This window comes from Psittacula echo (assembly GCF_963264785.1).
Source record: "Psittacula echo genome assembly, chromosome: 11".
In the NCBI taxonomy this organism is placed as follows: domain Eukaryota; kingdom Metazoa; phylum Chordata; class Aves; order Psittaciformes; family Psittacidae; genus Psittacula; species Psittacula echo.
Window position 1 is genome coordinate 1,407,049 of NC_137746.1, and position 23,645 is coordinate 1,430,693.

General features: G+C 52.2%; 2 protein-coding genes across 6 annotated transcripts in view; one reads left to right on the forward strand and one right to left on the reverse strand.

Moving 5' to 3' along the window:
• ARHGAP26 (Rho GTPase activating protein 26) overlaps positions 1-10,806 on the reverse strand; it is a gene marked incomplete at its 5' end in the record, with an annotated part of 146,781 nt that extends 135,975 nt beyond the window's left edge. The window contains 4 exons of one of the 4 annotated variants that reach the window (XM_080627465.1): positions 6,257-6,360; positions 7,968-8,163; positions 9,965-10,523; positions 10,691-10,806. In XM_080627465.1, coding sequence (XP_080483591.1) covers positions 6,257-6,314 — 58 coding nt within the window. Of the gene's footprint in view, positions 1-6,256; positions 6,361-7,967; positions 8,164-9,964 lie in introns of all 4 variants that reach the window. The other 3 variants (XM_080627464.1, XM_080627463.1, XM_080627466.1) reach the window with 3 other exon arrangements.
• A 92-nt stretch (positions 10,807-10,898) lies between these two features.
• Positions 10,899-18,471, forward strand: FGF1 (fibroblast growth factor 1). 2 transcript variants are annotated; one of them, XM_080627167.1, is made up of 4 exons: positions 10,899-10,986; positions 14,678-14,871; positions 17,244-17,347; positions 18,175-18,471. In XM_080627167.1, the coding sequence occupies exons 2-4, from the start codon at positions 14,703-14,705 to the stop codon at positions 18,367-18,369; spliced, it is 468 nt and encodes a 155-aa protein (XP_080483293.1). In that variant the 5' UTR covers positions 10,899-10,986; positions 14,678-14,702; the 3' UTR covers positions 18,370-18,471. The 2 variants fall into 2 exon arrangements, with proteins under 2 accessions (XP_080483293.1, XP_080483294.1); XM_080627168.1 differs by having other exon boundaries at positions 18,178-18,471.
• The last annotated feature ends 5,174 nt before the right edge of the window (positions 18,472-23,645 follow it).

Consider the following 23,645-nt stretch of genomic DNA (forward strand, 5'->3'; position numbering starts at 1 on the left):
CAGGGGTGGGTGATTGGTGACAGTGACAGGGACCTGTGTACTCTGTGTCTGCTTTATCAGGCTCTTCCCCTTTGCTAAATGGCACAAACAAGCAAAGATGCTTGGGGAGGTGGCAGAGGGTGGCAGGGACGGGTGGCACCAGTGGGCAGCGGAGATGTGTGGGGCTCAGCACCTGAACCCACCCAGCAATTAGAGCTTGCAGTAATTGGCTTTTATATTTGGCATCTTCGGCTTGGCTCGGATAGCAGTTAACAGCTCGGAGCATAGTTGTAATGAGGAGTTAGGGCTAAGGCACAAGGCCCGTAAGGATAATAACTGCAGCGGGTTTATTTCAGGCTCTTATTTCAATGTGCTTCCAATGATGCGCTCATACAACAGACCCACACCAGAACATCCAGCACCTTCTTAAACACTTGTTTTCTCCTTTGATGCCAAGTCAGAAATGAAACAATAATGGAGCTCAGCACTTAGGAAGGACCTTGATGACTCTCGCACAGTAAAACCCCCAACCTCTGCTCCGCAACCCATGGGGACAGGGGCTGGTTCTTACTCACTGTGTCCGGCTCTGGCCAGCCCTGGCTCTTCCCTTTGAGTCCTGTTTGTCTGTAAATATTTGCGGGATGCGGCAGGGCACAGGCTGGGGGTGCCGGGTGGTTTTCCTCTGTACAGGGGACGCAGACTCTTCCATGCTGTTTGCTGTGTGTGGGAGAGGAGCAGTGTTTGCTGGGAGGTGGCTGTGCCACCGAGCCCTGCCTGTGCAGACCAGGCTGTTCACGGGTGCTGGGTCAGAGCCCATCCGTTTTCCAGCACTTGGCAAAGGCTTTGAAGACCAGTGGTGTGTGTGTCCTGGGGGCAGCCGTAATGTGCTGTATCCCAAATCACAATGTCACCTGCGAACACCCCTTTAACAGCCAGATAACCTGTGGTTTGGGTCGGGTTTTCTTTCCCCTTAACAGAACGGTGGGCTGGCACACACTGGTACAACTGAGATAACCTTTCCTAATCGCATCATAGACACATGGAATGGGTTGGGTTGGAAGGGAGCTTAAAGCTCATCCAGTTCCAACCCCCTGCCACGGGCAGGGACCCCTTCCACTGGAGCAGCTTGCTCCAAGCCCCTGTGTCCAACCTGGCCTTGAACACTGCCAGGGATGGGGCAGCCACAGCTTCTCTGGGCACCCTGGGCCAGCGCCTCAGCACCCTCACAGGGAAGAGCTTCTGCCTAAGATGCGAGAGCTGCAGAGCACAAGTGGCTCCATCAGTGGAGCAGGACATGGAGGAGCCACATCCCTGCCCACTGCTGGAGGGGAGGTGGCTGAGGAGATAAATGCATGGGAGAACACGCATATTACAAAAAGTTCTATTTCTATTAGAAACTTCTTCCAAATCAGAAGGTTTTGGCTTCTGCTTAGCGGGAAATAAGATTATCAACTGAGAGCTGCTGCCTCTCGGCGCCTGGCTCCATTTCATGTGCAATCCATCATGAGAGGCCGTGGGAGCAGGGAAGAGCTGCAGGGAGGCACAGGGAGGGCAGCTCCCATCAGAGTGGGGGGGAGATCAGCCTCACCCTGTGTTGTTTAAATACCAGTCCAGGGTAACTAAACTGTGACCCCTGAAAATACAGCTGCCAGGTTGGACACAGGGGCTTGGAGCAAGCTGCTCCAGTGGAAGGGGTCCCTGCCCGTGGCAGGGTTTGGAGCTGGAGGAGCTTGAAGGTCCCTTCAACCCAAACCATTCCATGATTCTATGATTTGCAGAAAGCTCCATCACAGCTGAACCTGGGCATGAGGCATCATCCCCTCGAACCCAGAGGCAGTGGCTCGTGGTGGGGTGTGCTCAGAAACCCCTCATGCATTCTCCGCCAGTGCAGATATCAGTGATCATCGTTTGGGCTGGAGGCCTGCCTGGGTTTGTCTTTCAAACCGCTCACAGTAGAAACCTCTTTGCAGAAGAATTTGTTGGAAACCAGTTCAGCAAGAGAGGGACGGTGGCTTTGTCAATGAAGCTCTGCCCCTCGTGCTGCGTGGCATCTGTGAATGCAGTAATCCTCCCTCTCCCCCGCTTGTGAGACAAGAGAGGTGCCTGACTCAGTATTTCTCAGCAATGGCAGTTACTATTTTGTGCCTTGTTTTCAGCATCAGCGTCTGTTGTTTTAATGCTGTTGGAGAACAAAAGCAGATGCTGAGGCCTTCAGAGCAGTTGCAGAAGAGATCAGTGCCATGCTGATGTCACGTACTCTACATGCTGTAACGTGTTTAACATGGAGGGGTGGCACTGCCCTCCCCAGGGACAGGGCTCACCTGCATGCCTGGCTTAGAGACAGCGATGCACTACAGCAAAGGCAGCAAAGCTCTGGCTGCCACAAACCCATCATTTCTTTCTGAAACCTTGTTCCCACCCTAAGGAGAGCAGCATAACAGAAATACTCCGTTTTCCCAGCTGCTAAACGTGGCAGATGAAAGCTAACACAGGCCCTCAGAGAGTGCCATGGTTAATATTTACAGATTCCTTTCAAGAATAGCTAATACGCAGCCAGTGCTAAGTACTGTTCTATTAACCCCAGCACAGCAGCTTAGCACACATCCATGGTCCAGCTTAAAGCCCAACCTGTGTTTTAATCAGGTAACAAAACCCACTCTTCTGGGCCTTCCCTAACTCAAAAGTGAATTTGGAAAAGCTCCCTTTCCCCTTTGATTTGTCCCAGGTCCCCAGCCTGCCTCTGCCCAGGATGAGACAGAGGCGCTTTAAGAGGAATGAAATCACCCCTGAAAACTGCATCCTCCAGAGTGGTGCCAGCAGAGAAAGAGAGATAAAGACGAGAGGAGAGCAGAGGGGAAAAACAGTGATTAAAGTGATCTGGTGACCAAAATAACACTGCACACAGGGCTGCTTGCGGGTGTGGAAAAGGCGGCTGCTCCAGAAAGCTGGAAACCTGAGGAGCATAGAAGGAATTCATCAATACCTAGTGAGAGCCTGCAGCTCCCTGCGGCCGCGGGGCACCGCTCCACTGACCAGTGCCGGGCTTCACAGCACAGGGCAGTAATTATGGTCTCAGGGCAATTACTCTCCTCCTCCTCCTAGCCCAGGTGTATAAACTGCCCCTGCTCACCCCTGCGGGTTTGGCAGCGGAGCAGCAAACCCTCCCGGCTGGAACAAACAGGCAAAGCAGCTCCGACCTGCGGCCTCGCACAGCCCCTGCAACTGCAGAGCCCCCAACGAGGCGCCTGCTGCCCGTGTATCCCCTTGCTAGGGTCTGTATCCCCTCGTGTATCCCCTTACTGTGGTGCCGGCTGCCTGTGTACCCCATCACAGGGTGTGTAGCCCCCTTACTGGGGTCCATGCTGCCCCTGCATCCCAAACCTGCTCCCTTGTGCATGGGAAAGCACACAAAGCGAGGCGGCTGCTCAGGGATGGACCAAGCAGACATCTCCTAGGCAGCATTTCCAAGCCTGACAGCTAACCCTGAGGACAAAGATTAGAAAAGAGGCAATAAAAGGGCTTTCCAGTCAGAGAGTTTTGCAGGCTCCGCACCACTGACTCACAGGGTGACATCCAAACCCCTTTTGTCCCATTCAGACTCATTTCTGGAGCGGTGTTGTCCTGTCCAAGTTGTCCTCCCAAGGATTTGCTCTTTGCCCACAGCGGTCTAGACGCAGTCCATAAATGACTCATGACTTTGCTCATAAGCTCTGTCCTTGCTTCTGGCTCTTAATTTAGATCCATGCTTCAAGAGCCGAGATCTGGGCGTCAGCCTTGACCTCAGATCTTTGCTGCCCACATCTCTGCAGTCAGTGAATGTGCCTGTCCCACCTGCAGATGAGCCCGGCCAGCACTTACCCATGCAGGGACCTTGTTTGTGCAGAAATAAGCTCAGCAGCACTGCCCAGAGCAGCTCCCACTGCAGGCCACCAAAGGCTATGGTTGGGCAGCTTCTCCTCCAGCCATGTCCACAGACATCCCCAGGGATGCTCAGGGACAAGCTCCTGATGCTCCGTGCTGCCTGTGCCCTTCCTCACTGAGCTCAGACCTCCTCCTCCCCCTCTACCCATGCATTGACTTGGTGTCAGGGCCGGCCATAATCTCCTCGTGTCCCCCATCAGGGCCCTTCCCTGAGTCCTGCAAGAGGCATCAACCACCCTGAGGCAGATTCAGCCTCAGCAGTGGCCCATGCAAGGTGCACAGCCCGGGGTCTGCAGGCAGCTTGCCCAGCCTGCAAGCCAACCTTCAGGGCATGTCACCCTCACTTGCTTGGGGTGCTCCAAATCACACCCTGAGCCTGGCTGATCCGTGCTCAGGTCGCACAAGAGCAGGAGCCCTGAGTGAGTTATTCCCTTGTTTGCTCTCATCCGGCGCTGCCTGGGTGGACAGGAGGGGGAGATCTTTACCATGACAAGTCCCAGTCTGCGCATCAGCAGATGAGCTCCAGATCCAAGCTGTTAGCTTACACAAGGGACACTGCACACCATAATCCCCTGAAAACTAAAACCTACACCAATCTCTCAGTGCCAGATGACCTGGCTGCTTCCTGCACATCTCCCTGCCATGCAGGGCACCAACTGCATCCCTGCACCATCCAACCTGGAGATGGAGCAGCCTGTCCCCTCCGTGCACCGGCCATTCCCTGGCAGCTCCCCAGAGCTGCTTTTCACCCACTCTGAGTATGTTTTTCCCCAGAGAGGTCACTCGTTCATTCTCTAACAGCTGCACATCCTCACAGGGCGTGTTTATCTTACACAGAGAATACTGCTCGGCGGGGTACATTTTCCACTGGAATTTCCATCTGCCTTTACATTTGAGCTTCATTTTCAGGTCAAATCTTGGACATAGAAGACAAGTAAAACACCTCCCTTCCCCTTCCTTAACATTCGCTTTGCTGCAGCATGTTCTAAAAAGCTTCTGACTGATGCAGGGTCTCTGCATGCTGATGTTAATGTTTTCGCTGTTTATGGAGCATCTCCATCCCAGTGCAATTCATGAGACACTTCTTGTAGCTTAGCTGAGTTTTAAATACTGCATTATCGCCCCCAGTATATGCAGCATTCCCCTTTAGAACGTGGCTGGTTTTAGGGCACACACATCCCCTATTCACAGAGCTTCGTGGGCAGGAAAGGGCTGATCCAAACGGTGCTCGCACACAGTAACATCCCCCAAAGGCTGGATGCTGCCAGCAGAGCTCGTCAGTGAAGCCCAAGGCACAGCTCCAGCTCCTCTCAGGAGCTCTGGCCATAGAGCACCCAGAACGCTGGATACACAGACAGCAGTGCTCCTGGCACTCCGGTTGTTCCAGGGCTGTGAGCAGCCCCCATGTCCCAGCACCAGCAGGGGTAGCAGTGCTCACATCTGCGGGACCACAAGTTGTTGTCCCAAAGGTTTCTGGTTCAGTTTGGGTTTTTTTCCCCACTTAGATGATCCAGGGCATCTCTGCCTCCTGTCATCACCAGCAGCCTCAGCTGCATCCCTGTGGGGCAGCCTGACCCCAGCAGCTTTCCCCTAAACTGGCTGTGGAAACACCAGGAACAACAACCACCATCCCGGTGGCTGTAATCTACCCACTCGGGAGCTGGAAATAACCACCGTGGGTGTCACCTCCACGGAAAGAGCTCTGGAGTGCTCTGCTACAGCGGCTGAGGTTCACCAGGTACTTCAAATTGCAGCCTTTGCTCCTGCAATGTGCTTTTTATGGTGCTTTGCTGTTTACGGAGATGAGGAAGGGCAGAAGCCTTCCAGAAACCATCCCCCTGCCTCTGAGGGTGCTGTGATGGAAACAGCAGCAGTGTCCGAGGCAAGGCTCTGTTTTCCTTGGAGCGGTGCAGAAGTGGCTGCCTGCTCCTGCCTGCTGACAGGCGGCCTGAGGTCACGCTGCCTTCTTCACTGATGCCATGGCAAGGACAGAATCAGTGCCCACAGCTCTTTATAGGTGCCTCATGTGCCGCAGCTGGGATAGGGGGGACCAGAATTGGGGCTTCATCTTCTACCAAGCTCTGGTGCACCCTGGTGTGAAATTCATGCTCCTTTCTAGGCTGGAGATGAGGGTGACAAGTGGACAGGCTGGTGGCCATGGGCCTCCAGAGTCACCCGTTGCCTGGAACTAAGAACTCCCCCAGTTTCTGCCTAAAATGTCAAAGCAGCGACCTGTCTGGCTCCACAGACAGAGGAGGTGGCAATGCACAGCTTCTCCTGACACTTTGCTCCAGTGACTACTTACCCACAGCTGATGATTCTGGGGGGCTTTGCTGACTCACTCATCTGCACTTACCCAGATTCAGCTTTGAGCTCGCCTTGCTCTGATCTTTCATCTGAAGCTCTCCTTGCATGCTCCTCTGCACTGCAGTCTTACACTGGAAGGCATTTTCGCCAGCCCTATGTCATGCAGATAAGAAAATGATTATTTATTGTAGGATTTTCCTGTTAATAACAATTGTTATCTCAAGCTTTTGTCGCACTGTTAAGTTATTGAGCAACAGAATGCACAGGAAAGCAGGAAGCACAAAAAACCCAGGAGTTCCCATCCATAGCTCCTAGACACTGAGTTTAAAATAAGATATTGAGTGGCAGAATTAAGAACAGAATTCCTGCAGGCAGCTTTTCTCAGAACTGCACAAGAAAGCTCTATAGCCCTTACACACATATTTCAGAAGGAACAGAATTAACTCCCTGCACATTTTCAGCATAGAAAAAAATCACTGCTGAGCTTATGGTGAACCCAGAAATCAAATGATTTTCCTTGGAACAACCAAGAACGAGACTATGCTGGAGGAAGTTCGGTTTCTGAGTGATGATATGTCTACTGATGGTTAACCACGAGGATGGATGTGGGGTTCCACTTGGCCTGGAGATGAAACCCTCAATTCCAGCATCCTCCGCATCTTTGGGGAAGGACATGGTACAAAGCCTGAACCCAAACTCAAATCCCAGTTTTGAAGCCTGAGCCAAGCCTTGATTGAGCTTGGCCACCCTTCAGAGGGCCAGCTGCAGGAAGTGTTGCATCTGACACCACGCAAAGATTCCTGCTTTTGGCTCCTAATTCGAGCCTCATGCCTGGTTACCAGCAGCACGCTGAGATTGCGGACCCGTCCGAGCACCAGGAGACTGGTGAGGGCTCGTGGCTGACAGAGGGTGACCGAGAGGAGCAGGGACAAGGCAGGTACCTGAAATGGGGACATCAGCAGGAGGCTTTGCTTGGGTGGGACCAGAGGGCTCAGACAGGACATGGTACAACGGGAGAATCAGATCAGCCCCTTGGCATAGAAGCACTGCATACAGTGAAATTTTGGGGCTAGAGTCTGGTATTTGAGCCAGTCACTGCTTTTACTGGGCAAAGCTGGCCTGAGGCAGAGCAGCTCCCGTTGCAAGCAGCCATGTGTTGTCTAAATGCTCCAAGAGACAGTGAGAAGGGAGGAGGGATGGAGAAAAGCACCTGTAACCAGAGCAGGAAAACAAAGCCATGAGAAGCCTGCCCTGGCTGGGAGCAGCACGGCTGGCACTGCTGTTTGTCCGTCCATCCATCCATCCATCCATCCATCCATCTGTGGGCACCCAGACAGCCTGGGTGCTCCTGTTATGTGGTCTGCCCTCTTGCCCAGTGTCCTGCTTGGACACCGGAGGTGAGTGGCAGGGGGTACAGTGACATTCGTCACTCAGCTTAACCTCCCTGTATGCCCGGAACCGGGTCCTGAGCAGGGTATGGATGGGGTCCCCCATGCCTGGGGGTGCTGAGCAGGAGCCAAGTGGGAAGATGCCACTTCACCCCTGCATCAGCACACTGGGGCATGCCAAGTGCCCCCTGCACAGGAGGGTTTCTTATACCATCACCAAACATTTCAACCAACAACAACGGATTAGTTTTACAGCATCCCTTTCCACTGTCTCCAGATGCTTTTTCCCTGGGAAGCAAAGCACAGGAGAGGTGTGCACAGCCCTGCACTTAACCACGCTCTGCCCTGTGGCAAACATCCAAAACAAGGTACCTGCACCTGGTGAATCATTCCTGGGTCCTCATGCTCCTTGTATGCCAGAGATAAGACCACGAGGATGGTGTCACTCATGGCACACATTAATGGCTGCTTCCAGCCAGCTCAGTGGTCCACACAAGCAAGATGCTGGGAGGCAGCACTGGAGCGGAGCACAGGAAGGATGATGCTTTATATTTGTCTCAGCTTGAGCCTGCAAGGGGGAAAGGGCACTTGTAAAAGTGGTCATGGCCACAGCTCTGCCCTGGCAGCGCAACCCAGGGCCCATGGTCCTTGCTCAGGCCCTGGTATCTGGGAAGAGCTGCAGCTCCTGCACTGAGTGTGCTGCAGTGGAAGCATCCACCTGCACTGGACAGACCGGCCTCAGCAGTGAACACTGTGAGTGGTGCCTTAAAATGAAGATGATAATCAGGCAATTGCCTCTACTGCAAAGCCCAAACGTGTCCCCTGGGTCCAATTCATCCTCCTGCCCATCCTTGGCTGAGCTTTTGCCATTCTCCATTCAGTGTGTTCTTTCCATACCGCAGGTCCCACACATCTGGCTTGCGCTGTGCACTGGGAGTTAGCACTTAAATCCCCCACATGAGGCAATGGGATTTGCTGCTGCAGCCCGTGCTGCTCGTGTACGTGTCCATGGGCTTGGTCTGAACCCAGACAGGACACAGGAGGCAAGACCTTCCTGGCAAGGCTCTGGGGCTGGATTGAGTGCTGGAGCTGGGACTGTCATTAAGTTAATGACCAGACTGCAGAAGGCTGTGGGTGGGAGGTGGGAGAGGCTGGAAGGTAATTAGAAAGTGGATCTTCGCTTTGTTTTCCCATCTCCCCATGGATGCCACCAGTTTGCTGGGATGCCGTGCTGGACATCCCAGCTTGAACCAGCAGCTGGGGTGCTGCAGCCTCAAAGCCACATATGGGTCACACATGGCTTTGAAGACCTGCAGGAAGATGAGACAGGCGCAAAGCCAGGGCTGGGATGGCATAAAATGGTCAAATCGAGCCTGACCAACCTCATGTCATAGAATGGTTTGGGCTGATGACAACAGCAGGCATTAGTTAAATTAATTCCTACAGTTTTGGTCACGCTTTATACCACATATTCCACTTACACAGGGTAAAACCTGGCAGGTAACTATTCCATTTAATCATATTGCTTGAGACAAAATCACCTTGCCACAAACACTGACTAGAAGCAAGCCAACGCATTCCGCTGACACACACAAAATGATCTATTACATATTTATCATACTCTTGGCCTAATCATTTATTAAGACCTTCTAAGAAGATCTGCATTCCGAGGAATTCAAGCCGTGCCTTGCACTGGCATCCCTTTGGAGGAACGCAGCCCTTGCAGGCTGCCTGTGCTGATGATAACCCCAGAGCCACTGTGCCGCAGCTCCTGGAGCAACCAGAGCACAAGGAAACCTCTTGCTGACCTCTAATCCTCTCCTGGGTGAGAAAATCCATCCCATGCAATGGATCCTGAAAACCTGGGATGAATAAAAGCCCTGTTTAGGGCTTTTATATAAAAAAAATATAAAAAAAATATAAAATATTAAAAAATATAAAATATAAAAAATATAAAATATAAAAAAAAATATAAAAGCCCTGTTTAGGGCTTTTATAGATGTTCACTCAATATGTTCAGGCTGTTCTCAGATCGCCCCAAAGCCGTACCTGTCAGCCCACAGGGTACTTCAGGAATGCCTTGGAATGGGCAATTGGTGGAGAAAAGCCAGAGCCTGGATTCCTTAAAAATATTCTGCCTGTTAAAATAATGCCTCCCGTTCCCATCCATACTGTCTGAACCGCCTGGGAAGTGACTGTGCTGTCCAGGTGGCTGCAGTCAGGAGTGGGAATGGGGAATGAGCCCACGGGAGGTGATGCTGCCTGATGACAGCTGAGTCATGTGCCCTGGAAGAAACTGGATTTCTGCTTCAACAGAGAAAACAACACGTTCCCAAGCGAAACAACGGGAGTGTTCCCACTGAACTCACCAGAGCCCGGGTCAGGAGACACTGATCTCATTAAGGACAAAACCTCAGCAGAGTCCTGGGTGTTGCTGGCTGGAGGCTCCAGCACGATCTTCAGCTGATCATCCATTGACAGCTCTGATTAAATGCACTCCTCATCAACGCAGCCACACTTGTTCTGAGGGGGTGCTTAACAGAGGCCATGCAGAACACTGCAATCCCACATAAAGGATTGTATCCAAGGCCAAGGACAATTCTAATGCATTTAAGTCAACCCTTATCTTGTTTTAACCCATGGCAGGTGAGATACTTCTGGTTTCCTCCACACAGTAGCCAGGTATTCTACATTTAAGGAAAAAACAGGCCCACATTAGCTGGTCACCTCCTGGTTTCAGGGCCTGGCTGTGGGACAGAGGCACCATTTGGGCATCAGAGGTTGTGATGAGGCTGTGCTGATGATCCAGTGTGCTCAGCTGCAGGCACCAGGTCCACCAGCCTCTGATGCAATGGGCTGTCACGAACATGCAACATTCCTGCCTCTGATCTCAAGAAAATGGCTCCATTCAAGTAAGTCAGGAGGAGTCTAAAGAAAAAGGAGCAGAGAGGAAGCATTGGTCTGGAAAGAAAACCAGGCAGAGACATTTTAGCAGCATGATAAATCTCCCCCCCAGGTTGCCAAACTCCCATCAGCGCTGACTTTATAATGCAAGCAAAGGGGTGAAGCCTGCACCGATGGGAAGGGAGAAGGACCTGACTCCTTTTCATGGCCCCCAGCGTGTGCGGTTATTTCGGAGCTCGCCTGTTATTGGCAGCAGAACCGGCCCTGGACGCTCAGGCTCAGATGCTCGCAGGGTTTGGGATCTCACATCAAAGCCGCTGGTTTGGCTGCAGCAGTGGTGATAAAGCTTGGAACCAAACCCAAACTTCTCAGAACTTCACAGCTCTTCCGGCCCCGTGTGGGCTCGTCCCTCCTCACCGCTGCCGGCAGCACGCACGCTGCACTGCTCCAGCACCACAGCTCAGCCAGGCCTGGCTGCAGTGGAGAAGTGAGTTCAAGCCAAACGTTAAAGTCCTTTCTGCTTCAGAAACCTGGTTCTGATCTTTGGGGTTCTGACATCTCCTTACACAGGAAGAAGAGCAGTGCCATGGGCTGCCCCCTGTGCACAGAGCCAGGGCCACCCCAGAGCAGATGCCCTGGATCCAGCTCGCAGTGACGATGCCATTCATTCCTAGCGGTGGTTTTCTCTTAGGCAGCACAGCACAGGAAGCTGCGGGAATGGGAGGAAAGAGGAGAGCCATGAACGCGGCTGGTCTTGGACAAACACTATCCAGCTTGGGCTCCAACTTACTGTCCTAGTGCAACCGGTGGTATCAACTGCTCAGCAGCTGCCATCCCCTCCTACAGCCATCTCCTCTTGGAATATTTTCCTTTCTCCACGGGGCACCAAATAACTCTGGAGTGTGGTGTCTCTCAGCTTAGCATCCTGGAGGGAGCTTTCTGTTCTGCTTTGAGCTATTTAATAGTTTTGTTGGGCTTCTACCCAAAGAAATAAGGCTCTTTATGTTGTCTTCGGTTCAGGTTCTCTCTCTTATGCTTTTTAGTTCCCATAAAAACTTAACGTGTTCCTGCCAAAAGTGTAATAGTAGGGCCGTGAGTGGTGGTATGTGTAAAGTACCAACTCCACGGTCATAAAAGTATGAGAACAGCAGTAGTATTTAGCAAGGAGAGACAATGGGAGTGGAAAATAGCGTTAATTCAGCTTCTCCTGTGCAGTCAAAAGCAGCTGGCGAGCACTGAATTCACCCTAAAAATAGCAAGAAAACCGTAAAGGAAATACGTGTAAAGGAAGAAGCCATTTCCAGCCGAGCTGCTCTGTTGAAGCTATCCATAAACACCCCTGAGTGCACGGACCTTCAGGTAACCAAAGGGAGAATCCCAGCCTGCTCCTTGCTCTGCTGGCTGACGTGTGAGCTTGGCCTAGATCCTGATCTGAGCTTTGGGATATTTCTTTCCTGCTTCCATCCAGCGTCAGCCCAGCAGACTTCCGAGCACCTCTTACCCTCAGATTAAGGTTCAAGGAAAGCTTTAGTTCCAGGAAATGACACAATGCCACTGATCTCCTTTAATGCTCTACAGCACTAAAGCCTCATGTACCACGTTGAAAGCGTGAAAGCCTTCTTTCAGACAAGTTTTGGCAGAGAGTCGGCATTAAAAACTAAACTACTACAAGAAAAGTGTGGTCTCTTGATAGAGAAATGAGTCTGGGGACAAGACACTCTGAGAAATACCTCATTTCACCTGCCTGAAGACTGTGGTAAAAAAGGAGTTTGAAGCTATATTTGGCTGGTCCATCACCTCCTTTGGAAAGCCACCAGGAGCCATGAAGCTTGTGAGCTCTTGTGGGCTGCTTCACCACCCTCATCACAAAATACCCATGAAGTGAGAATCCCCGTTCTCACCTGCAACAGCACTTCCTAAAAACCCTGTCTGTGTTGGACCGGGGATCTGTGAAACTTCACAGCTTCCAAACCCGCAAAGTCTGAACACGCCGGCGCTGAGATGGACACGGCTTTTGTGGCATTCAGGAGCAAGGGCAGCAGCAGAGGAGGCTGCGAAACTTGGTTGGACTCCCTGGAGAAAAGTGGATCCTTCAGGCTTTGCAAATAGCCCCAGAGCAAAAGCGAGCGTTGAGGAGGTGCAGATATGGGGAGGGACTGGTCTAGGGACACTTCATAGACCTAGATAAGAACCCAAACAGCTGCCAGCACAAGCCAGCATACAGCTGAGGGAGCGCTGGGCTGATAAAGAAACACTTGGTAGGCGCTGGGGGACTTGCCAACCAACATCAAAATGGCTCTGGAGAAAGGGCAGTGGGGAAAAGCCTAAAATCATTTGTGTGTGTGCAGTGACTGTGAGCTCAGCTGGGTTATTGTGGTTCAATACCTCCATCCGCAGCAAACTCCGGGCTGATAGTCAGGAGGAAAGAGAAGCTGCTGTGAACCAACAGCTACCAGGAGCTGAGGCTGGGATGGCAGGGGATACTTTTCTCTTTACAGCCGTTTTCATTTCCTAGGGAATCTTCTGTTCTGATCGAGACCCCAGGAGGACACGTCTGGGAATAAGGCACGAAGCCTATGTCCTAACCACAGTGTCTCTATTTGCAAGGTTTCAGCTTTTAACAACCTAGCTTGCAGACATTTTTATCTCCTATAGGCTATGGGGAGGCACTGAGAGGGGAGGTTTCCCCTCCCTGCAGCTGCAAATTTCAATACTTAAGAGCTTACAGCCGAATATTTAAGGATTATATGGATATATACATGTGTGTGTATTGCAAATAGCTGCAATCCTTCATGTCTCCCAGGTCACTCTTAAGTACCACAGCAGACTCACGCTGTATACCAGCTCCCTTCTAATATACCAGGAGCACAACTCAGTGATGAAGACACATTTTTACAATCTATAAGTCTACATAAACAGTGACTATATTCTATTTCCCATAATATAGCCAAGGCAACACGTGACATATAAAATAATTTCCCACATGTAGATTTGTACTGTGCCCTGTCTTTTCCTGTTCATAAATCCACTTGCCTACAAGCACTATGGAAATTTGTATATGGAAGACAGTGTATTCATGGGAGATTTTACATGTAGTTTCTAGGCTAGAATCCATCAGGTAGATTTGAACGTACCTGGAACACGTGGGATTCTGGTTCCCAGCCACAGCACATCCTGATCCTGTGGCTGCAATGGCAGCTCTCGCCCTCCAACATTCACGGCATCTTTCTCTTACTGGTCTGATGATGCCTTCAGGTTGCGGCACAGCATCTGCTGAAACATGGATCATGGCCACAAAGTGTATTGCAAAAGGAGGTTTCAGAACAATCTCCATGTGTTTCCCAGGCCCCAAGGAGAGCTCAGGACCCCCATGGGAAGCAGCACTCCCAAGCCAGCGCCTGTTGCTCCTGGGCAGCTGGTAGTGCCCCATGCCCAGTTACACCCCCTGCACCAGCCACAGCTGTGCCTGTCCCTTTTAACCAGCCTTATTGAGACCCAAGGGTGCACAAACATGGTATAATCTAGACTCAAAGTTCCTTTTTTCCTTACACAAATGATCAGTGTATAGGCACATCTCCGGCTTACTGCCCAGGCAGTCAAAGCCTCCTGCTCCCTGCCATCTCCCACAATATCTAACGCTTGTTATGATCTTTAGCATACGTGTGCCTTGGCCAGGTGAGGTGCAGAGTGCCAAGATATGAAGTAATATTTGCTATCTGGCATACAGTGCGTGTTGCAATACCTAGTCATAATCATGTTTGAAAGCCATAACAGCAGAGGGAGTTATTAACCTGGGCTCGCTTCCTGCCTCTTGTGGCTTTCAATCAGACACTGGGTGGTTTTCAGCCTCTTTTTTCTCAGTGTATAATTTTAGTCCATACGTCAATAGAAAGCAGAAAGAAAACAGAATTTATGATGATAAAATTGAAAGGACAGAGTTCTGCTGCCCAGTGAGGAGACAAACCCCACACCCCTCCCACACTGGAGGAGTATCACCTTGGGGCTGTGTCACTGCCAGAGCCATCATCCACCCTGTGATTCACCTGCCCTGAGCCAGCCTGGGTATCAGATATGACCCCCGGGATCCCTCCCATCCCTTTAAAAGCCTGCAGGAGCTGCAGTGTGTGCCAAGCACTCGGTGCCACCGGCCCTGCTGAACCCCATCACATCTCTTGCAGCCCGGCAGCAGGGAGAGGCTGAGCCATGGCTGAAGGGGAGATCACCACCTTCACTGCCCTGACGGAGAAGTTCAACCTTCCCCCGGGGAACTACAAGAAGCCCAAGCTCCTGTACTGCAGCAACGGCGGCCACTTCCTGCGCATCCTCCCAGACGGCAAAGTGGATGGGACCAGGGACCGGAGCGACCAGCACAGTAAGCAAACCCGATGGGGCTTCTTGGTGCTCCTCCTTGCACCTACGATTTTATCAGCCAGGAAGGGGGGAGCGGGGGAAGATGGGCTCTGTACCAAGCTCTATTTCCTCCTCGTGCCAGCATGCCTTCCAGGACACGCACCAAACACACCCATAGCCCGGGCAGGCACGGTATGTGTGCTATTTCCCATCTGCAGGAGTATTGAATCTGAAACTGGTCATGAGTGTAATCACAGGCAGGCAGGCAGACTGCACGGGACCCAAGCACTAATTGCATGGCTGGCAGCTGTAAGAAAAGGCTTAGGAGCAGCCTCACATCCTACATGCACACAGCCATCACACAGAGCTATGGTATCTTTGCATTTGCTCTGGGGTGGAGGATGCAGCACAGTAGTCATAGAGGTCCTGCTTTGACCATGAAACCGTTAGATGAGAGCTGAAACCTGTCCCAGACACCAAGGCAGCCTTTGTCCCTCTGACAAAGCAAGCCTGCCACCTCGGAGTGAGTGCTTCCTCTCAGGCTGCACCATGCACAAAGGCAGCGAGCGCAGGCAGCGAGAGCAGGCAGCAAGTGCAGGCAGCACTGCTGCCCATGGCCCCGCTGCACCCCGGGACTCTCACACCTCACCGGCTGCCGGCCTGGGGCTGCGTGTTTGGAAACCTGTGCCAGAAAGGAGCCTACTGTGGATGATCTCCTAAACTTGGATATGGGAACGGACAAATATTTACAGAGGAAACTCCTGAAGGGCCGTGTGCCAGCGGAGCAGCCCTGCAGTGAGGTGCCTGCCTCCCAGCACCGCAGTCCTGCCCCTGCAGGCAAGCCAGGCCCATATGGGAAACCTGGGCGTAAAGGCAGGGAGAGAAGACCCCAGAGAGGAATGAGGCACCAGAACACTCACAGCTCATCCAGGATGCAGTACGCAAGGCTGTATTAGAGCCTGTGCTGGGGCTTTCCAAGCTGCCCATGTGTTTTGCTCCAGATAGGTATCAAGAATTCACGTTATTGTAAATTGCCTTGCCCAGCAGTAGCCCCAGAATCAGGGAGGATCTCCAAAGAGAACAGAAGTACCTCACTGCACGGCCCTGGCATCCAGCCCTGCAAAAGGATCCCCTCACCATGCACTTTGCTGCTGTGTGTGGGCATCTCAGGCTTGCACTGGGAAATGAAGACTTACCAGGATGTTGCAGACCCTCAAAGGATGAAGCCTGCGCTTGTTTCTACAAACAGCCCTATTTCCTCTGTCTCATCCCATTACTTCACGGAAGGAAATATCTGTACAGACCTGGAAAAACACAAGAACTTGTGTGCGAGCTCCTGAACCTGACATTTTCCCTCCCTCTGTGGCCGGAGACCTGAGCGTTCCCATCAGCAGCTGGAGGTTCCCCCCGCTCCCCTCTCTTGAAAACAGGTTTTGGGACAGTGTCACCATTTTTATCTCATAGAATCAAAGAATCATGGAATGGTTTGGGTTGAAAGGGACCTGAAAGATCGTTCCGTGGGGAGACGGGGGGGGAAGTAACCAGACAAATAGAAACGTTAACTGTGCTGTGTTAGGTACAGGATGCTGAGTGGAGGAGGGAGGTGGCCCAGACACTCTGGCCCGCAGCTGACCCGCTCACCTCCCACGGTACAACCAATGAGGAGCTTTTTTTGCCCTGGAATTCCCAGTTGAGGTCCAGGATCAGTGCCAGGGACGGAAAGCTGGTGCCCAGTGGGCTGCATGAACCAACGCAGCATCACCCAGCCCAGCCTGCGCAGGCTCCGCTCTCGGTTCATTATCAAAGTCACGTCAGTGCCACAAACTGGGACAATCTAAGCTGCGGCTCATGGCTTCCTATGAGAGGTGTTTTCTTAGGATGAAGACCAGCCCTTTCTCCACTCTTTGTCTGTGATGTGCCGGACAAAGCCATGCACAGCACACTGCTGGATGGGATGCTTTGAGTCAGGGGTTTTCAGGCATCTGAAGTCTGCCCGTCCCTGGTTTAGCTCTCAAAATACTTCTGTGTATGTCACTCCCTAAGTGTCTTGTCAAAACCACATGAGAAATTGGTAAATTAGAGCCAGAATTAAAACCCCAATCTCCTGTGTCCCATTCCAGAGCCCTAACCAAAAGGCTGCTCTTCCTTTGATGTAAAATAAGGAAAAAATTGGTCTTTGGTTCCTAAAGCTTGGCTGTGGGGTTTCTTTGAAGGAGAGGGTACAAGGACACACTTTTATTGCATGCTGTACTGTTTCCTATAAACTCTTTATAAGCCAGGCTTTGGAACAAAACCACCCTGCTTGGATGTTATCTCTGACAACATTTTGTTGGGTTTTTTCCCCCTTTTCCTATTTTCCTTTCACTTCTGTTGTTACTTTATTTTTACTTTCAGTTCAGCTCCAACTGAGCGCGGAAAGCGTGGGAGAGGTGTATATAAAGAGCACCCAGTCTGGGCAGTACCTGGCGATGGACACCAATGGGCTGCTCTACGGCTCGGTAAGTAGGAGGTTTAGGAGGGACCAGACATGGAAAGGGTTTGAGGTTTACAGAAATCTCGAGGCTCTGAGTAATGCAAACCACAGGCAGCAATTAGGCTCTGTTTGTTGTTTTGGCAGCTGGATGGCCACTCTTCATACGGCTTTATTTTGGGGGGAAAGAAATAAATAACCAAATAACACCATTTACCACCCAGGCATCCCCAGGCCGTGGCCCACAGCCACTGAGCAAAGACCTTCTCACATTTTTCCTCTGCATCCTGGTTGCACCAAACCCTGTGCTGGAGACAGCAGCAGAATCCACAACATCCCAGTGCGAGTGGGATGGTGCAAGGCAGGAGCTTACCCCCTGTGCCTAGGAACTGTATGGCACAGAGTGACCAAAAACAATGTGGGTCTTTAAGAATAGCCCCATTTAGAGCAAAGTGTGTGACACACAACCCTGGTCACAGGCTGTTCAGCCTCCCCAAAGGGCTGTTTTGTTCCCTGTGCTCATGCTCTGAACCCGCAGCTGCCACTGCACAGCTCAGTGCCAGAGCAGGAGCCAGTGTCAGGACCAGCTTACACAGTGGGGCTGGGCTCAGATATTGCCCAATAAGGTGCCCAGATCATGGTCAGATTACTGTAGGAGTAGCCCAGGGAACTGTATTAAGGGTGCTTACCTCCATGCTTTGAATACGAACTTCACTGGGGCACGGAGATCAGAGGTGGGTCTTGACACATCCCAGCAGAAGAGCTCCCAAGCTGGGATTGCTGCACAAGGAATGCGCATCCTCCTCCCCACAGCATCGCTCCATCTCACTGTGGTTCCCCGGGGCTCTCTTTCAGCAGTTGCTGGGTGAGGAGTGCCTGTTCCTAGAAAGGATTGAAGAAAACCATTACAACACGTACGTCTCCAAAAAGCACGCGGACAAGAACTGGTTCGTAGGTCTGAAGAAGAACGGGAACAGCAAGCTGGGGCCGCGGACTCATTATGGCCAGAAGGCGATCCTCTTCCTCCCGCTGCCCGTCTCGCCCGACTAAGCACTGTCCCAGAGGCTCAGAGATGACCCTGAACCCCATATTCCAGCTGTCACCTCCTCCTTTTCCCTCTCTCTCTCTTTTGTCTAATATGACAGAGCCAAACATTAGAGCTCCGAGCTTTAGGTAAAGGCTTTACCAAAACAGACAGAGCAGAGCTCCTCTGCTCCGCACGAAGCTTTGCAGAGATGAGGTGAAAAGCCCCGACACCCTCCCAAGGTCCACCGGCACCCACGACCCCTTCCCTCTGCCGGTGCATGCCGTGAGCAGGCTGCAGGTCCTGGGGACACGCATGTACCCACTGCGGGCAGGCACCCCAAAACGTGGCCAAGGGCACCCCAAGAACACCCCGGTTACCAGAGGAATGCACGCTTTTACCGTCCCCTGCCATCCTAAGGCAAACCCCCCCTGGATACTCTGTACTAACATATTCAACCATCTAAGTATGTAGCTTCTAATATGCCCTCCAAGCAATTTGGAATTGCGGCAACAGTCATGTTATCGAGTGCCAGCCTGGTTAAATTATATCCTTGGTGTATTAAGCTAAACTAGAATCACCCAAAAGCTCCAAGCCCTGGACATCTTACCCTCCCTTTCAATGTGCATATTGCTATATGTCATGCTAGAACCTGCCATATGTTATTTGTATTTATTTATTGAGTAAATATGTCTCTTCTACAACCTGTTCATACTTAATTCTAGGCACCAAAGACCCCTGAGGTTGTCCCAGTGAGGGTGGGGTGCAGTGGGGGTGACTAAGGTCTGATGCTGTGACGGTGCAGCAGGAACAATCTGCATGATGGTAACAGTGCATCGCATCCCATTCCCAAGGCCCTTCCTTACCTCACCCTGATTTCATAGAATCATTAGTGAATCCCAGCCTGGTTTGGGCTGAAGGGACCTTAAAGCTCCTCCAGCTCCAACCCCTGCCATGGGCAGGGACCCCTTCCACTGGAGCAGCTTGCTCCAAGCCCCTGTGTCCAACCTGGCCTTGAACACTGCCAGGGATGGGGCAGCCACAGCTTCTCTGGGCAATCTAAGCATCTAAGCACACGCAATATAACCCATACCAAGTGCACACAATCCCACTCTAAAAGGTGAACAATTAATGATTCATCAGCTCTGCTGCCACCACAAACCACATACACACTTTTAATCACCTGAACCATGAGGTGAAACTCACCTTCAGTCCTGAGGGAAGGGCTTCCAGGCCAATGGAGGGCAAGGAGTGGATGCACAGCTCCCTGCGACCCTTCATCCGACAAAAGTCACCCCATGGGGGTGTCATCTTCATCCTTCCGTGTGCCCACATCCAACACCTGCAGAGATATGGTTCCCTCAACAGGCTGAACCCCTCCCATCTCTACCTCCTGTGCTGCCACCAACTTGTAATTGCTTAATTGTGGTGGGTCAGAGTTGAGAAGTTTGACATTTAAACCAGGCAGCAGCCAGTAAGGACGGAGTATCTGCCAAAACCCCAGCGAGCTGCAGAAGGAGAAATGTCAAGAGAAGGATCCAGCTATTGCCAATGTCTCAAGCACCTGGGAAAGGCAGCAGACTGTTCCAACAGCAAACACAAAGCTGGCCAACACAGAATGATGTGGCTAGGCAGCAGTATCAACACATTAAACACTGTGGCCACTTTCCCTGTGAAAGGCTGGGCTGTCACTCAAGTCGGAAAGTGAATGGCTGCATGACCAGGAGAGAGCCAGGTTTCTAATTAAATAGGAAAGCTGGAAAACGCAAGGCCAGATTTAGCTGTGCTGCCTTCCAACACCTCATTAACTACAGGGCATTCCTCTCCTTAGACTGCTGCTGCTCAGAAGTTACCACCACAGGTACACGTTCAATGCCCAACTGGGGGGAAATGTCAACACTTTGTCTGCAAAATAACCCCTAAGGAAGCCACAGTAATAGCTCCAGACAGATGGACATGCAAGGATCACATCGCCCAGGGAAACCATGCTGTCTTTGGAGAGCTCTGTCCTTAGGGTGAGAGGTGAAGGAGGGGAAAAAAGGCTTCAGAGATTTAATAAAATCATTGCACTTAAAGGTCTTTCCCACTAAGTGCAGCGAGCACAAGTGTGCTGCGAGAGGGATTCTGGAATGGGTCGCAAGGAAAAGCAAGTGCTGCTGCACAGAGGGTGAGGCACGGCTGGGTGGGAAAGCGACAGCAGTGTTCAGATGCTGGGTTAAATTTACAGCATTCCAACCCAGCAGCAGCCAAATGGGGCTCGATCTCAGCCTTTTCCAGCTTCCACTTAGCGCTGTCTCCTGGTGGGTCCTGCAAGCTTCCACATCCTAAAGAAGTGGAAGGAGGCAGTGCTGCAGGGAAGGTCCCGTGTGGCCCCACAACCGCTTCTCCCAGTGCGCACACATCTAAATCTCTGCAGAGATCTTAAGAGTCTGCAACCTCGACAATGTGCCACCAGCCAGGCAGAGCACCGGGATGCTGGGGGCTCTGAGTCCTGGCTGCTCTCTCCTCCTGTTTGGCTCCAGAGTCCTCTGCAGAGATTTAATGCTTGGCTGCCAGTTCCTGTTAGCTGTTTATCCTGCACCAGGAAGAAGGGCATGAAAAGTCACACAAACTATTGCACTGGGAGAGCTGAAGCTATTTGTTAAAAATATCACACTTTACATTAAATAAACAACTCTCTGACATGCTGCCATCCGTTAGGGAAGAATGTAAATCTGGGTCTAATGGCTCCCATATGTTCCTCGTGTGTGACATGAAAATGCCCAAGAAAGGTAAAACCTGGGTAGGGCTGGGCTGCAGTGCCGGGTTTAAACAGGTTGGACGGGGCTTGGAGCAACCTGCTCTAGTGGAAGGTGTCCCTGCCCGTGGCAGGGGTTTGGGACTGGAGGAGCTTTAATGCCCCTTCCAACCCAAGCCATTCCATGACACTCTGAAGGCGAGCGGCAGGGCTGCTTCTGTTTCAGCTTTAGCTTTGGAGCAGAACCCACAGGAGCGGGCAGGGACGAGCTCATGGGGCAGTGGAGCAAGCACCGAAAGGTAAAGAAAATACCAGGCACAGCACCCAGGACTGCTGGGAGCGGGTGCTCGGGAATTGCGCTTTCCCGGTGCAAACCCAGCCGCGGTCCCGTCACCACTCCGCGGATGCCCAGGAGATGGCGATGCGGAGGCACCGCGGAAACGCAGCGGAGCGGCAACATCTGGAGCAGCATCTGGCTGACAAATGGAGCGAGAGGGAGCTTGGAGGGGCCCGGGCAGTGGCGGGTCCCCCGCTGCCTCCCTGCCCCGCTTCCCCCGGGGTGCCGGGGCTACTCCCACCCCGAGAAGCCCCCCTGCACCCCGCAATGGGGCCAGGGCTGAGGGGGACCCCCGGGACTCGGGGCAGGAAGGGTAGAGAGGGGTTACAATGGCAAGCGAGAACCCTCATCCCACAGAGTGGCTTCTCCTTCCTATTCCTCTAATCCAGAGGGCTGCTTCGCCCATGAGACATCGTTTAGCCCCAGCCCGAAAAGCCAAAACAACTGAAGCAAGGAAGCCTGAAATAATCTATTATTAAGCTCTGGGAACTGATGGGAATCCAAGCAAAAGGAAAGTTGGGTTTCTGCTGTTTTCCTGCGGTTGGCATTTTGGAAAGGCTGACAGAGGACACACACGTCTCGAGGCTATGGGACAACGCGGTGGTGGGTGGCCAGGCCAGGGCTGTGGGGTACCACGATGCCATGAAACATTGTCCCCTCTGAGGCTCCAGCAAGGACCAAGGGAGCCCCCAGAGCCACAGCCCAAGCCTCGCTCATGGCAGTGCTCATCCCATGGCACTGCGTCCCATCCCCAGCACCCCAGACCTCCCTCCACACTGTCCTCACCCTTCCTTTAGTGCAGGTACCATGGACGGTGCCAAACCCCCTCATGATGTGCCAGCTGAAATAAGCTCTTGGGATGCCACATCTATTCACACATGTACCTTGATTCTGTTTTTAGAGCCAGTATCTGCAGCACTCCTGAGCTATGGAGGGAGTTGGAGCAAACCTCTGCTGAGGGTACTGGGACAGCGTAAATCAGTTCATTAAAGAGGAGCGATTTCCATGGTGAAGGTTGATGTTAGGAGAATGGGGGGATTTGGCAAACCTCCACCTCAAGGCATCACCACGATTCGCGCAGGTCAGGCTGTATCTAAGCACGTGCATCAATTTGTTCCGGCTAGTGAGGGTGGCTTGTGGCAACTGCTAATCCCAGCCCTCGGGTCAAGCCCTTCAAGGGTGGGGAGAGGCCCCTGCTACAGCCCTCACTCCTCAAGACATCAGAAAGCTGCAGCTTAAGCCTCAGTGTAATCCCCACACAAAGAGGTGGTCCCTGGTAATGGGTTTACCTGCTCAATTCTCTCCCCGGCAGTTCCTGGCTCTCAGGGTTTTCCCTTCCCCACTAATTCAGTGCTGCAGGAAACTCTGCTTCCCACATTAAGCAGATTGTCTGTTACAGTACAGACAAATGCATTTATCATGCTGAATTCCCGAGCCATTACACTGCAGCCTTTCCGGGATATGAATCCTCTGTCGCTCACATCCTCCCCTGCCCCATTTCCGGAGCTGGTCCATGGTGCATTTATCACCCAAGACACAGAGCATCTCCGCTCCCCCTCCCTGGAAGAACATCCTGGGTCCACCACTGCTGCTGGCAGCAGGTTCCTTCCTTGTTGCCCCTGCCCTGGACACAGCTAAATGCAGGAGCCCAATTCCAGCACTTCAGGAGCAGCCAGCTCAGGTGCCAGATCTGCTGCCATGCCCTAAACACACCCAGTCTCAGGAGCCACCACATGCCTCAGTTTCCCCACTGCAAAAAGGAGCTAAATACCTCTTGAGGTGACATCAGTGAGAAACCAGCACGGTGGCAGAAGGGACGAGCCCAGTGTCCTACCTGTCACACGCACTCATTGCTCTGGGCTCTGGTGGCTTTAGAGCACTTGGGTTCCAGCCTTAAGGAAACATCATGGCCTGATCCTGCATCCCAGCCTGGCTCTGCTGGAGCTCATTTGTTCCTCTCTTCTGCCACACACCTGAGCAGTCACCTGGGCACAGAGGAGATGACACTGTCATTGAGAAACACGGGGCTCCTTAATGCTGTTTTCAACCCACCATGAACATTCCCCTCCCGCACACCCTCCTCCTCCTCCCCTTCTCTCTGCACTCTAGTCATTCAGTCCTTTCCCCTTTCTCTGCTCTGCAATAGTCACTATTGGCTTGCACAAACGCTCGATTCCCCGGGGCTGTAGCTGACAGCTTCCATCACTTGGGGTATGGTTTTATTTAGC

Excerpts from the sequence above, each read along its gene's own strand:
- FGF1 (XM_080627167.1), top strand. The coding sequence starts at position 14,703 with ATGGCTGAAGGGGAGATCACCACCTTCACTGCCCTGACGGAGAAGTTC. Across the intron at positions 14,872-17,243 it reads GGACCGGAGCGACCAGCACA|TTCAGCTCCAACTGAGCGCG; the intron begins GTAAGCAAACCC and ends TTTTACTTTCAG. Across the intron at positions 17,348-18,174 it reads ATGGGCTGCTCTACGGCTCG|CAGTTGCTGGGTGAGGAGTG; the intron begins GTAAGTAGGAGG and ends GCTCTCTTTCAG.